Source organism: Orycteropus afer, unplaced genomic scaffold (assembly GCF_000298275.1).
Source record: "Orycteropus afer afer isolate SDZICR_OR568_19922 unplaced genomic scaffold, OryAfe1.0 scaffold00118, whole genome shotgun sequence".
Classification (NCBI taxonomy): domain Eukaryota; kingdom Metazoa; phylum Chordata; class Mammalia; order Tubulidentata; family Orycteropodidae; genus Orycteropus; species Orycteropus afer.
The window spans coordinates 3,665,108-3,678,769 of NW_006921705.1; the positions used below are offsets into that span (position 1 = coordinate 3,665,108).

General features: G+C 36.7%; 1 protein-coding gene across 1 annotated transcript in view; it reads right to left on the minus strand.

The window, feature by feature from the left end:
• The window catches only part of PRKG1 (protein kinase cGMP-dependent 1), a 1,628,352-nt gene that overhangs the window by 2,950 nt on the left and 1,611,740 nt on the right, over positions 1-13,662 (minus strand). The window contains exons 13-16 of the mRNA XM_007944042.1: positions 7,807-7,948; positions 6,447-6,610; positions 1,611-1,733; positions 1,458-1,520 (exon numbers count right to left, since the gene is read on the minus strand). Of these exons, the coding sequence (XP_007942233.1) occupies positions 1,458-1,520; positions 1,611-1,733; positions 6,447-6,610; positions 7,807-7,948 (492 nt within the window). The remainder of the gene's footprint in view (positions 1-1,457; positions 1,521-1,610; positions 1,734-6,446; positions 6,611-7,806; positions 7,949-13,662) is intronic.

Consider the following 13,662-nt stretch of genomic DNA (forward strand, 5'->3'; position numbering starts at 1 on the left):
TCCTAAACTATCTTTTAATTTACTAACTGTCACAATATCCTTGGATCTATACATTTGTATATTTTATATTAATGAGCTAGAATCAGGGCATGCAAAGCAGGAAAGAAAAATAATCTTTCTTTGTCACTGAGTCAGTTTGCAATCTCAATCTTTTCAGATCTCTATATTGGTATTACATATCTTATCACATAGGATATTTCTCTTTTTTTTGTATTTTTAAATAAAATGGAGATATTTCACATCCAGCTTTACTGTGAAAATGAGGCCTAAATAATACTAAGTTTTTCAGTTCTTTTTTTTTATTTGAAAGGTGTACACTATATTCTTAGCAAGCCTTTCTACCTTTTAGATATTCTTAGGAGTAATAGGTTCCTTTGATGGAATGTGTATTTCCTGTGAATGTTACACACACACAATGAGAGAAAAACCAATTTCACCTTAGTTTAGCTTCAGAATAGTTCTACAGTTAAGTAAGTTCTGATATTTAAGATGCAATTATTGTTTACAAAGTTTGTAATTTTTATTTTCTTGTTACATTATCTAAATTAGGAAATGGTTAAAAAAATATTTTGGCTTTAGTCTAGGAAATGAGGCATAATATGATAGAAGATTATGCTTTTAATATTCTGATGGAGGATAGAATTCCAGAAAAAAAAAAATTCCTCTTTATGCTGTTATTATTGTTAGTCGCCACTGAAACTAGAGAAGATGAAATGCTAGTTAGTGCAAATTGGGAGTTGGATTTAGTGAATTCAGTGACTGCTACAGGGTTTTGTTGTTGTTGTTGTTATGTGCTGTTGAGTCGGCCCCAACTCATAGCGACCCCTCCTTGGGTTTCAAAGGTAGTTATCACTACAGAAGTAGGATTGCCCAACCTTCCTTCCGAGGAGCGGCTACAGGGTCAGATGTCTCAAAATCAAGTTCCACAAATAAAACTAGGAATGCCCTTTTGTAAAATGCTAACTTGCCTACATTCTATATTTGGATGTTCCCAGTGGCACAATGGTTAAGTGCTTGGCTGCAGACATAAAGGTTAACAGTTTGAACCCACCCAGACACTTCACAGGAGAAAAGACCTAGAAATCTGCTCCTGCAAAGATTCCAACTCATAGTAGCCTCCAGTTTCCCAAAGCTGAAAAGCAGAAGTAGATTGCCTCTTCCTCCCACAGAGCAGCTGGTGGGTTGAACTGTCAACCTTCTTGTTAGTGGTCAACTGCCTTACCCACTAGACCACCAGAGCTCCTTTAAAGATTATAGCCTGGAAAATTCTATATGTATCACAGTTCTACTCTGTCCTATGGGGTCATTATACGTTACAATAAGCTCCTTAACGTCTAAAAACAATAATAAGCTAATTGCATCGGTCATACAGCCACTGACTTATGCTTTCAAAAACAACACCCTGAGGAAATGATTCTTAACTTTCAAACCTAAAGTTAAACAGACAGAATACTTACTTGTGCTTTTGAATGTCTTTCACTCCATTTTTCAAATTCCCTAATCTCTCTGATGGATTATCCCTAAAAAGAAAATAATAATTGATAAGGAATTTACTTTATTTTTCTTTTATATTATGTTCATTTCAAAAATAATGTGGGTGGAATTCTTACCTGCATAGTTTTTTAATTAAATTAGCAGCATTTTTGGCAATCTTCTTTGGAAATTCTATCATATCAATCCCCCTCAATATGATATTGTAGGTTTTCATAGGATCTGGGCCTGAGAAAGGTGGGCTGCAAGAATCAAAGATAGGAAAAGAGATTTTATTTTGATTTTCTAATTAAATTTAATTGTTATAAACTCCACAAATGACATCAATTCCTATTTGGGGGTATACATTACTAGTGATACACAGAAGAAAACTGCATTAATAGCAAAACAGCATGGAATCCCTTCTGAGCACAACCACGAAATGGGTCCAGTTTGTCTGCTGTGCCTGCCATTTCTCTTTGGTGCCGCTGCCTACCGTCTTGTCTCCTTGCTGTCCTCGTCATTCAAGATGCTACTTTCACTCTGGTTCTCCACTACTTTCTCACACTTATTCACTTACTGATTATGCTTGAGATGAAGTAAAAAATCCTTAGGATGGGCTACAAGGACATCAGTGTTATGACCCCATTTCATGCCATTACCACCCTCACTCACTGGATCCAGTCACAATGTATGTCTGTTCCTCTAAAAAATCAAGCATTTTCCCACCACAGGGTGTTGTCTATGGCTCCCAGAATATTCTTTTTCTCCATGCTTTATCGGACCAATACACCGTTTATCAAGTCCAAGCTTAAGTATTATATTGCTTCCTCAGAAAGGACCACTCTCATCAGCCTGGTATAACTGGTCCTATAACCTACATCAAGCAGGCATCATCTAATAATCTAATCTAATCCACAAATTTAAACTTAATTTTAGAGTACTCTGTCCCACTCTTTTCTAATAGCACCCTGCATGCCACTTTGCAATGGTATCTTCATTTGTGTGATTATTTGTTTAATATCTGTTTTCCCTTCTAGAGTAAGTTTTATTCTCCACTGGCATTCCTGGAGTCTAACAGAGTTCCTGAGGAGCCCTAGTGGTGCAATGGTTAAAGTGCTTAGTGGCTGACTGAAAAGTTGGCAGATGGGACACTGCAGTGGCTCCATGGGAGAAAAGACCTGATGCTCAGCTTCCATTGAGACTATAGCTTAGGAAACCCTACAAGGCAGTTCTACTCTGTGCTGTAGGATCTCCATGTGCTGTAATCGACTAGATGGCACACAACAATAGTAGAATCCCTGGCGGCACAAAGGATCTACACTCAACTGCTAACATCAAGGTTGGAGGTTTGAGCCCGCCCAATGGCACTACAGAAAAAAAGGCCTGGTGATCTGCTTCCTTGAAGATTTCAGCCAAGAAAACCCAATGGAGAGACTCAGCAACAACAGGTTTGGTTTAGGAGAGTGCCCAGCATATAGTAGGAGGTGAATAAATGTTTGGTGAATGAATGATTCTGTATACTAGTGCTTTTCCTATACTTCTCTCCCTGTCCATCAATCTTGAGCAGGTAATCTAAAGCAAGGCTAGATTATCTATTAGAAAAGGTGAAATGCCCGTGTCAGATTTGTTGATGTTTCTACCTATCCATCCGTAGAGTATGTACTCGTGCCAAGGCCAGGGAATACAGAGATGACTATAGTCAGATTTCTCACAGTTCAGGGATTATGGTGTACTGAAGCAAATAATTTATTTAGAAATTATTTCCCTAATACAGGGTTCATTTCTTTTGGTGGAAGAAATTATACAGATTTTCTTTTTTTGTCCTTCATATATAGTACATGGATATACACTAGAAGTTCATAATGCTTGTATATTTATACATAACAGCAGTTCAAACTATCTTCTTTTACCTAGCACACTAAAAACACTGAGTTGCTTGAAACAAGGAGTAGTAGATTTGCTTGTGCTAAGGGCTATGGAGGGAGCTCTGACACCGTAGTGCCTAAAGGCACTTGTCTGCTAACCAGAAGGCTGGCGGTTCAAACCCACCAGCCACTCCTCAGAAGGAAGGTTGGGCAATCTACCTCCGTAGTGATACTGCCTCGGAAACCCAAGGAGGGGTCGCTATGAGTCGGCTCCAAGTCGACGACACATAACAACAACACAATAAGGGCTATGGCAATATCTTGAGTTTTTATCCCTATTTCCTGTGATAAGTACTTTTCACCTATTTAATATGTCACTAACTAGTAATTGTCTGTTTTAACCCACTTTTCCAAATATGTGAATGTGCAATTCCTTTGATTTAGTATTCTTTTAAAATTAAAAAAAAAAAAAAATCTTTATGTGACGTTATGGTTGAATACTTTCTTTCTCTGGTTCATTTGTCAGTTTTGACTTTTACTGTAAAAATGAGAAAGAACTACATCTTAGAAGTATTTATCAAGTTAATGTTTTTCTAATAACATTTTTGCTTTTATATTCATCAGTTTATCTTAGAAAGAAAACAAAAATCAATTATTAAAGATTGACTAGTGGTTTTTAAAATATTAACCATCTTCAGCATGAGATATTCATATAATACATAGAACATATGAAAGTACTTCAAAGAGAGTAAAAATTATACAACACCTCCAAATAACAATAGCCAACATTTGTTTAACATGTCATACATGTAGATGGAGATATATAGGATTATACAGCTTTTAAAAATAATAAAAAAATACCCAAAAAACAAAAAAGTATTTAATAATTTAACTAGAAGTTACCAGAGAAGTAAAACTGAAGGACTGCTGAACTTCAAATATGTGTTTCTTCACAAACAATATTAATTCTTCAAAGAGCTCTCTAAAGTTAATTTTAAAAAGACTAAGTAAACTTTAGGAGCTCTGGTAGCATAGTGCCTAAGGCACTTGACTGCTAACCAGAAAGCTGGTGGTTCAAACCTACCAGCAACTCCTCGGAAGGAAGGTTGGGCAGTCTACTTCTGTAGTGATACTGCTTTGGAAACCCAAGGACGGGTCTGACTCAATGGCAAAATAACAACAAGAAGAAAACTTTGAATATGGAGCTTTCTTTTTAAAAAACTTTTTTTTAACAAAATGCATCTACTCTAAGAATATTTGTGTGGTCAATAAAAGCAAAAAACCAAACCACTGATGTCAAGTCAAGTCCTACTCAGAGCCATCTTATAGGACAAAGAACTACCCCATAGGGTTTCCAAGGCTGTAATATTTACAGAAGCAGATGGCCACCTCTTCCTCCTACAGAGTGGCTGGTGGGTTCAAACTGCCAACCTCTTGGTTAGCAGCCAAGTACTTTTACCATTGTGCTACCAGGGACCCTTGTTGTTTTCATTAGGCATGGGCAAGTCCTTGTTAGTACCCTCAAGTTAACCTTGACTCAGCATAACCCCATGTGTCAGAGTAGAACTGCCCCATAGGTTTTCTAGGTTATAATCTTTATTGGATCAGATTGCCAGGTCTTTCTCCTGTGGAGCAGCCAAGTGGGTTCAAACTGCCAACCTTTAGGTTAGCAGCCGAGTGCTTGACCATAGTGTAACCAGGGCTTAGCTAGCATTTATCAAGGATCCCTGGTGGTGTATACAGTTAAGTGCTTTGGTGGTAACCAAAAGGTTGGCAGTTTGAACCCACCCACCTGTTCCATGGGAGAAAGACCTGCAGATCTGCTTGCCAAAGAGTACAGCCAAGAAAATTCTATACAGTAGTTCTGCTCTGTCACATGACGTCGCTGTGAGTTGAAATCAACTCGATGGCACTTAACAACAATATCTATGCTCACTACTGGACAGACACTCTTCTACGTGCTCATATACTTCCTGTGTCCTCACAAAGAACCCTGACGCTAAATGTCCTAAATCATTCTCGTTTTTACCATAGCTGCTTACTAAGACCTCTTAAGAAATTCATTGCTTCACAATGTATTCACAATTGTCCCTTTCTCTCCATTACCCCTATCCTATTCCAGACTCTCAACTTCCTACAAGAATTATTGCAATGACCTTCAAATTAGCTTCCCCGATTCTCTTTGATTTCACCCTACACATTATTGCCAGCTTATTTTTCCTTGAATGGCACATGCCATTCTTTTGGCAAGAAATGCTCAATGATTCCCTCTCTGGATGGAGTCTAAACACTCAAATGCAGCAACTGCAATTCTCAAAATATGGCTATTGCTAATACCTTATTATTTTCTTACATGAACCTTCACCATGTCTATGCCCACTACTGCCCTCTGTTTAAGTCATGCTTCTCTGCCTGCAATACCCTTTCACTTGCTCTCTACTTCTAAATCCTCATCTTCCCTTAAGGCTCAACTGCAGTCTCATTTTCCCTAAAACCCTCCGTTGGGGTTTTAGTTCAGAGAAACTTCTTCTGAACTCTGTAGGTCATGATGATTGCTTCACTCATGTCATGGGGGTATATTAGTTTCTCTTTTTGTATTGCTAAGTTATTAAGCTTATAGTCTGCCTCATATTGCATGGTAACCCTAGTCCCTTTTTTGGTTGTTATGGGTTATAATGTGATTACACACAATTGCTACAAAGTATCTACATTTCATTTAGCCACAGCAGTTGCCTAACAGGTGCTCTTACTTCTATAGGGAGTTGATCCTAGATATGTATAAGGTTTTCATCTCCCTTGCTTTATTACTGACTAAATGGCTAGGCTCCATGATCTCAAAGAAAAACACTGGATCATTCCACAATTCATAGATATATAAAGAATTGTAATGAGTAATGATACTCAGAGTTGATGTTGAGTTGGTTACCTTCATCTGGCCCATTTTAGGATTTGCTTTATGAATTCCTTGTCATTTGTATAGCAAATTAAAGTCATCTCTGAGATGTGGTAAAATGCACTTTAAGATGGTCTAATCAGAGTGACAAAGGCAGAAATGTGTGGTTGTTTGCTGGTTAACTGTTACCAGCAGTTCCCTATCAATGTCCATACCTGCCAGTCAGAAGTTCATACATTAGGATTCCCAGGGACCAATAGTCAGCTGAAATGTCATGACCTTTGTTCAGGATGATCTCTGGGGCTACATACTCTGGAGTTCCACAAAAAGTCCATGTTTTTTTTCCAAATCCTATTTTCTTTGCAAAGCCAAAATCAACCTTACAAAGAAAGAAAAACAAAATATTTCAAGCAACTTAGGATCAAGCTTAAAAGCAATAAGCTACTTTGCTAGAGTACATTGATGATAATTTAAAAAATAAAATCAGATGTAAATTATTATAATCTTATTTTGGATAAGGAATCATCTATATTAAACAAAGCTTCTCTGATCAAACTCAATTTAAATGGGAGAAATTACAACTTGCGTATAAGACGAAATTCATATCATTTTTCCTTCTTTTATGCTAACAGAGGTAGGGCAGAAACAAAGAATTTCTTTTTCACTCAAAAATTTTAAAAGATGAGATGGGTTTGCTTAATCTTTCCTAGAATAAACATGGTATCTGTTGACTTCATGAAGTTAACAACTCATTCAGTATTAATTATCTGAGAAGCCATGTTACTGCTGAAGGAGCTGAGTAACAAAACTATGGGGGAAAGGCTGTTCCTTGGTAGACATAAACAGAGATAAAATGAAAGTACACCCTTTAGTTTCTAGAAGCCTTTTAAGGAGGAGACTCAAATACAGAAAATCTATTTTTTTTTTTCTCTAAAACAATTTCACTTTGAATACAAACAATTAACTGTAATTGAGTTTATTTTCTGAAAACATATGATAAATAAAAATCCATGTTAGAAAACAAAATCACATACTGACAGATCCAACTCCCATAAAAGCTTGTGCTTTTTTTTTTTTTCAAATAAGAGAATTTCCTTTCCATAGTAACCCTTTAGAGTGACTGATCTATTATGATTATTATTAACAAAGTGTGGATAACATTGCCTGCAAAGTCCATTTTTCCCAGTTAGAAATATTGTTAAGGTAAACATATTAAAATGATTGATGGTTTTCCATAATATAAATACTTATTCCCTTTGGATGGCAGAACCCTGACTGGGAAGAGTCCTTCTAAGAAGTTCTTTTAGGTCTATGAATACATGTCAGCAAGTATGAGTCTATTCAAGCATGCTTTGGCTGCGTATTATTAATTCAAACATAATCAACTTCAATTATAACTTTTGCATAATTCGAAAATATAATTAGTTGACATTAGTAACACTAAAACCTGCTTTTAAGAAAATATCTCATATTGAAAAAGAAAAACAAAATTTTAATATTAACAAAATGAACACAGCTCTATAAACTCACATTTTAAAACTTGAGGGCAGAAACCATTTGTAAAAAAGCACTAACCAGTTTGGCATAACCTCGATGATCAAGGATGAGGTTTTCTGGCTTGAGGTCCCTGTAAATGATTCCTTTGGAATGCAGATAGGCAAAAGCTTCTACCACACAAGCTGTATAAAATCTGGTTGTAGAATCTTCAAATGAACCTCTAAAGATACAAAAAAATGGAGTGGAAAGTATATAAAATAATTTCTGTAAAAGGATTTTTTTTTTCTCATTCAACTATACTCCTGGGCCACAATTTAACCACAGGGAACAATGTTCTACTGGCCCTATGTCACGTGATTGACATTGCAGTGGGATTGTAAAAGCATTCAAGAATCAAGACAAGGAATTATATACCCTTTTGAGTGGGCTTGTGTAATCTAACTTCCTGAAAGGAGTGAAGAGTCTAGTGACACGCTGCATTTCATGTGCATAAAGCTTCCTCTCACCAGGCCACTGTTGTTGTTGTTGTTATGTGCCGTCAAGTCAGCCCTGACTCATAGCGACCCCTCCTTGGGTTTCCGAGGCAGTATCACTACGGAAGTAGGATTGCCCAACCTTCCTTCCGAGGAGTGGCTGATGGGTTTGAACCGCCAGCCATCTGGTGAGCAGTCAAGTGCCTTAGCCACTATGCTACCAGAGCTCCTCACCAGCCCACTAGCAATACGAAAAGGCACAGAGTTACAGCAGCCAATGTCATGAGAGAGAAGGGATATTTTTTAGGCCTCATCTACCAAGGGTTTGTTTTATGAAAGACAAGCTTATGGGTTTCATCACACTTATTTTTAGAGAGCTTATTTTTTAAATTTTTCTAAATAACGTAGGTATGTTTCATGAGAATGTGAGTAAAATGAATGTTTTCAAAGAACCACTTTGGAAATGAGTTGTGATGCAACTGATGCAATGTTAATGCAAGTTAAGTATTCTTCTGTTTGAGAAACTTCTATGTCAGCAAGACAAGCAACATATAATTCCCATACTCCTAGTTTCTTATTAGTAGGAAAAGATACTTATTAGTTAGAAAAGAAAAGCAGGGACTAAAGATACCTGGAAGGATAATGGAAAGGGAATATCTGTTAGTCAACTTGATTACAATGTTTAGCAAGAAAGCTCTCTTCCTGTCTTTCTCTCTCCCTTTACTGATAAGTATATACGTATATTTGTTAATGAAATTTAAAAAAAGAAATTTGGCATCTAAGTTTAAATCCTTGAGTTGTAGAGCAGAACCTTTATGCTTTAGCTGTTTTATTCATGGAATTCCTTAAACAGATATATGATACTCTTTTTCTCTTTCTCAGCTGGAGAATGTAGTTTAATCTTTCCATGGGAATTTACGAACATTAGTGTGAACATCAGCCCTAGGAGGTGCTGTGCTGTAACATGAGATAAGCTCATAGAAGTTTTACATCATGTACAAGAGACGGTAATCCTGAAGTTGCTTTCATGAGTATGCCTGATACCACTTTTATTGGTAACGTTTGCTTCTTTGTCAAAAATGACGAGGAAAGTCTAACTGGTCAGTGGAATATGGCTAGATTTATTTTTATTTTTAACAAACTTCAGCAGTGAACCCAAAACATCCACATTTCAGGTCATTTTTCAAAAGTAAACTATAGTGTCTTCTAGATAATTATATTCTTCATTTCAACTACTGATTTTCCCTGACTTATCACTGAAATAATTAGCTCTTCCTCCCATAAATACTTTTCTTCTGAACTGTAATTCAGTAAGATATAATGATATCTACTCTTCTAGATACCAAAATCATAGCTCTAATCATAACTAAGTTTTTAGTACTTGTATTCAACAAACAAAATTCTGAATGGAACAAGTATGAATTTGTAGGAACAAGAAAAATTTCTTTGACAAGAATTGCATCATAATAGAGACTGAAGTATATACTTCAGGCTGCAAGAGTCCTTTGGTTTTGAGTTTTACTTGGCAGAGCTTAAAGTATATAATCCTATATTGAGAAAAGAGATTGAAGAAGTGCCTTGAATATTCCTTTTTTGTCCTTAATTAAGTCAAGATAACAATGTTTGTCTATAAAAGTAACATTTCTTTCAATTGGAGAGTTAATTTACTTTAAGTAGTATGCATTCTTGTATATATAATTAACATACAGCTTTAAATGCATTGAATGTATGTATAATTTTAAACCCCCCTGCTTTGTCTTTGGTAAGGCAAAGCAAAACAAAACAAAACAAACAAATTGTACTTGGAATAGAACCTTGTCTTGTTTTTAGTACATGTCTTGTTTTAATTAGAAAATGATTACTAACTTGTAGCAAGACTGCCTAACTATGATTGAGTGGGTCTTTTTGAAAACCTACAAATTCTTGATTACTCTTAGAAGAAATTATTTTTCCAGTTGTGTCTCTGAACATTATTTCTCTCTTTTTGTCTTAATATTAGATTGTTAATGGGCCCACATGGATAAATACATTGTTAAAGTTGTAATTTTTTGGCCAACATGATATTGGTGTTGGTGAAGAATATTCAATATACATGAACTGCCAGAAGAACAAACATATCTGTCTTGGAAGAAGTATAGCCAGAAACTCCTCTGAAGTGAGGATGGCAAGACTTTGTTCCATGTTCTTTAAGGACATCCCTCTTGGAGTAGAGGGCCAGTAAAAAAGAAGATGACCCTCAATGAGATGGACTGACACAGTTGATGACTGCAGGACTGGGCAATGTTTCATTCACGGGGTTGCCATGAGTTGGAACTGACTCAATGACACCTAACAACAACAGTAATGTAATGAGAGTAAACATTTGTGTGAGGGATATATTTCTGAAGAAATCCCTGCTGAATGGTATATTTACATTTGGAATAACTTAGTTATCAGCAGAGAGATAGGAAAACTCCTAGCACAAACTCAAATTCATTAGAGGGTGCTATAGGTTAGGAATATGCATTCTACGGCAAGAATTCTAGGCTCAAATCCAGCTTCACTTACTGCTGATCTTGAACAATTTACTATAGCTCCCTGGGCCTCAGTGTTTTCATGTGCCAAATGATGTTGTTAATAGTAACTATCTCCTAAGCTTGCTGTGAGGATTCAAAAAACTGATACATGTAATTGAAACAAGTGCCTGGCACATACGTAGTATTTAATACATACTGCTTGGAACAGCTGAGGGAGACCAGGAAGCGACCTGGCGGCAGTTTGGAAGAGCTAAGGGAGACAAACTTGTCTGTCAGTTTGTTGTACTGTGGCGGCTTGTTTGTGCTGTGAGACTGGAGGCTATGCTACTGGTGTTTCAAATGTCAGCAGGGTTACTCATGGTGGACAGGTTTCAGCGAAGCTTCCAGAAGAGAGACTCAAAAGAAGGAAGGGGCCATCCACTTCTCAGAGAATTGGTCAGTGAAAACCTTATGAACAGGAGTGAAACAGTGTCTGATATATTACTGGAAAACTTTATGAATAGCCCTAAAACACTGTCAGATATAGTGCCAGAAGTTGAGCCCCTCAGGTCAGAGGGCACTCCAATACAACTGGGGAAGAGCTGCCTCCTCAGAGCTGACGTTAATGATGTGATAGAGTAAAGCTTTCAGAACCTCCATTTGTTGATGTGGCATGACTCAAAATGAGAAGAAACAGCTGCAAATATCCATTAATAATTGGAACATGGAATGCATGAAGTATAAATTTAGAAAAATTAGAAGTTGTCAAAAATGAAATGGAATGCATAAAGATTGATATCCTAGGCATTAGTGAGCTGAAATGGACTGGTTTTGGCCATTTTGAATCAGACAACCATATGATCTACTATGTCGGTAATGACAAATTGAAGAGGAATGGCATGACATTCATCATCACAAAGAATGTTTCATGATCCAGTACAAGTATGATGCTGTCAGTGATAGGATAATATCCATCTGCCTACACGGAAGACCAATTAATACTAGCATTATTCCAATTTACGTACCAACCACAAAAGCCAAAGATGAGGAAGTTGAAGATTTTTACCAACTTCTGCAGTCTGAAATTGACCAAACATGTAATCAAGATGTGTTAATTATCACTGGTGAATGCAATGCAAAAGTTGGAAACAAGAATCACCAGTCAGAAAATACAGCCTTGGTGATAGAAACAATGGAGATCTCATGATAGAATTTTGCTAGACCAACAACTTATTCATTGCAAATACCTTTTTACAACAACACAAACAGCAACTATACATGTGAACTTCACCAGATGGAGTACACAGGAATTGGGTCGACTACATCTATGGCAAGAGGCAATGCAGAAGTTCAATATCTTCAGTCAAAACAAGGGCAGGAGCTAATTGTGGAAGAGGCCATCAACTGCTCATATGCAAGTTCAAGTTGAAGCTGAAGACAAAAGAAGTCCACAAGAGCCAAAATATGACTTTGATTATATCCCTCCTGAATTTAGAGACCATCTAAGGGATAGATTTGATGCATTGAACACCAATGACAGAAAATCAGATTAATTGTGGGATGACATCCAGAATATCATCCATAAAGAAAGCAAAAGGTCATTATAAAGACAGGAAAGAAAGAAAAGACCAAAATGGATGTCAGAAGAGACTCCGAAACTTGCCCCTGAATGGAGAGTAGCTAAAGCACATGGAATAAATGACAAGATAAAAGAGCTGAACAAAAAATTTTAAAGGGAAGCTCAAGAAGACAAAGTCAATTATTATAATGAAATGTGTAAAGACCTGGACTTAGAAAAACAAAAGGGAAGAACACACTCAGCATTTCTTAAGCTGAAAGAACTGAAAAAAAATTCAAGCCTTGAGTTGCAATATTGAAAGATTCTATGGACAATATATTGAATGATGCAGGAAACAGCAAAAGAAGATGGAAGGAATACACAGAGTTACTGCACCAAAAAGAATTGGTCAATGTTCATCCATTTCAGGAGGTGGCATGTGATCAAGAACCAACGATACTGAAGAAGTCGAAGCTGCACTGAAAGAATTGGCAAAAAGCAAGGCTCCAGGAACTGACAGACTACCCAATGAGATGGTTCAACAAATGGATGTCACACTGAAGGCACTCACTCAGCTATGCCAAGAGATTTGGAAGATAGCTACCTGGCTGACTGGAAGAGATCATATTTGTACCCATTCCAAAGAAAGGGAAACCCACAGAATGTGGAAATTATTGAACAATATCATTACTATCACATGCAAGTAAAATCTTACCAAAGATAATTCAAAAATGGTTGTAGCAGTGTATTGACAGAGAACTTCCAGAAATGTAAGTTGGATTCAGAAGAGGATGTAGAAAGAATACCAGAAAGATGTTTACTTGTGTTTTATTAACTATGCAAAAGCATTCAATTGTGTGGATCATAATAAATTATGGATAACATTGAGAAGAATGGGAATTCTAGAACACTTAACTGTACTAATGAGGAACCTCTATATAGACCTGGAGGCTGTTGTTCAAACATGGCTTAAAATAAGGAAGAGAGTGTGTCAGTGTTGTATCCTTTCACCATACTTTTCAATCTGTATTCTGAGCAAATCACCCAAGAAGCAGGACTATATGAAGAAGAACATGGCATCAGGATTGGAGGAAGGGTCATTAACAACCTACAATATGCAGAGGACACAACTTTGCTTGCTGAAAGTGAGGATGATTTGAAACACTTACTGATGAAGACTGAAGACTACAGTCTGCAGTATGGATTACACCTCAATATAAATAAAACAAAAATCCTTACAACTGGACCAATAAGCAGCATCACAATAAATGGAGAAAAGATTGAAGTTGTCAAAGACTTCATATTATTTGCTTCTACAATCAACACCAATGGAAGCAGCAGTCAAGACATCAGATGACACATTACATTGGGCAAATGTGCTGCAAAAGACCTCTTTCAAATGCTAAAG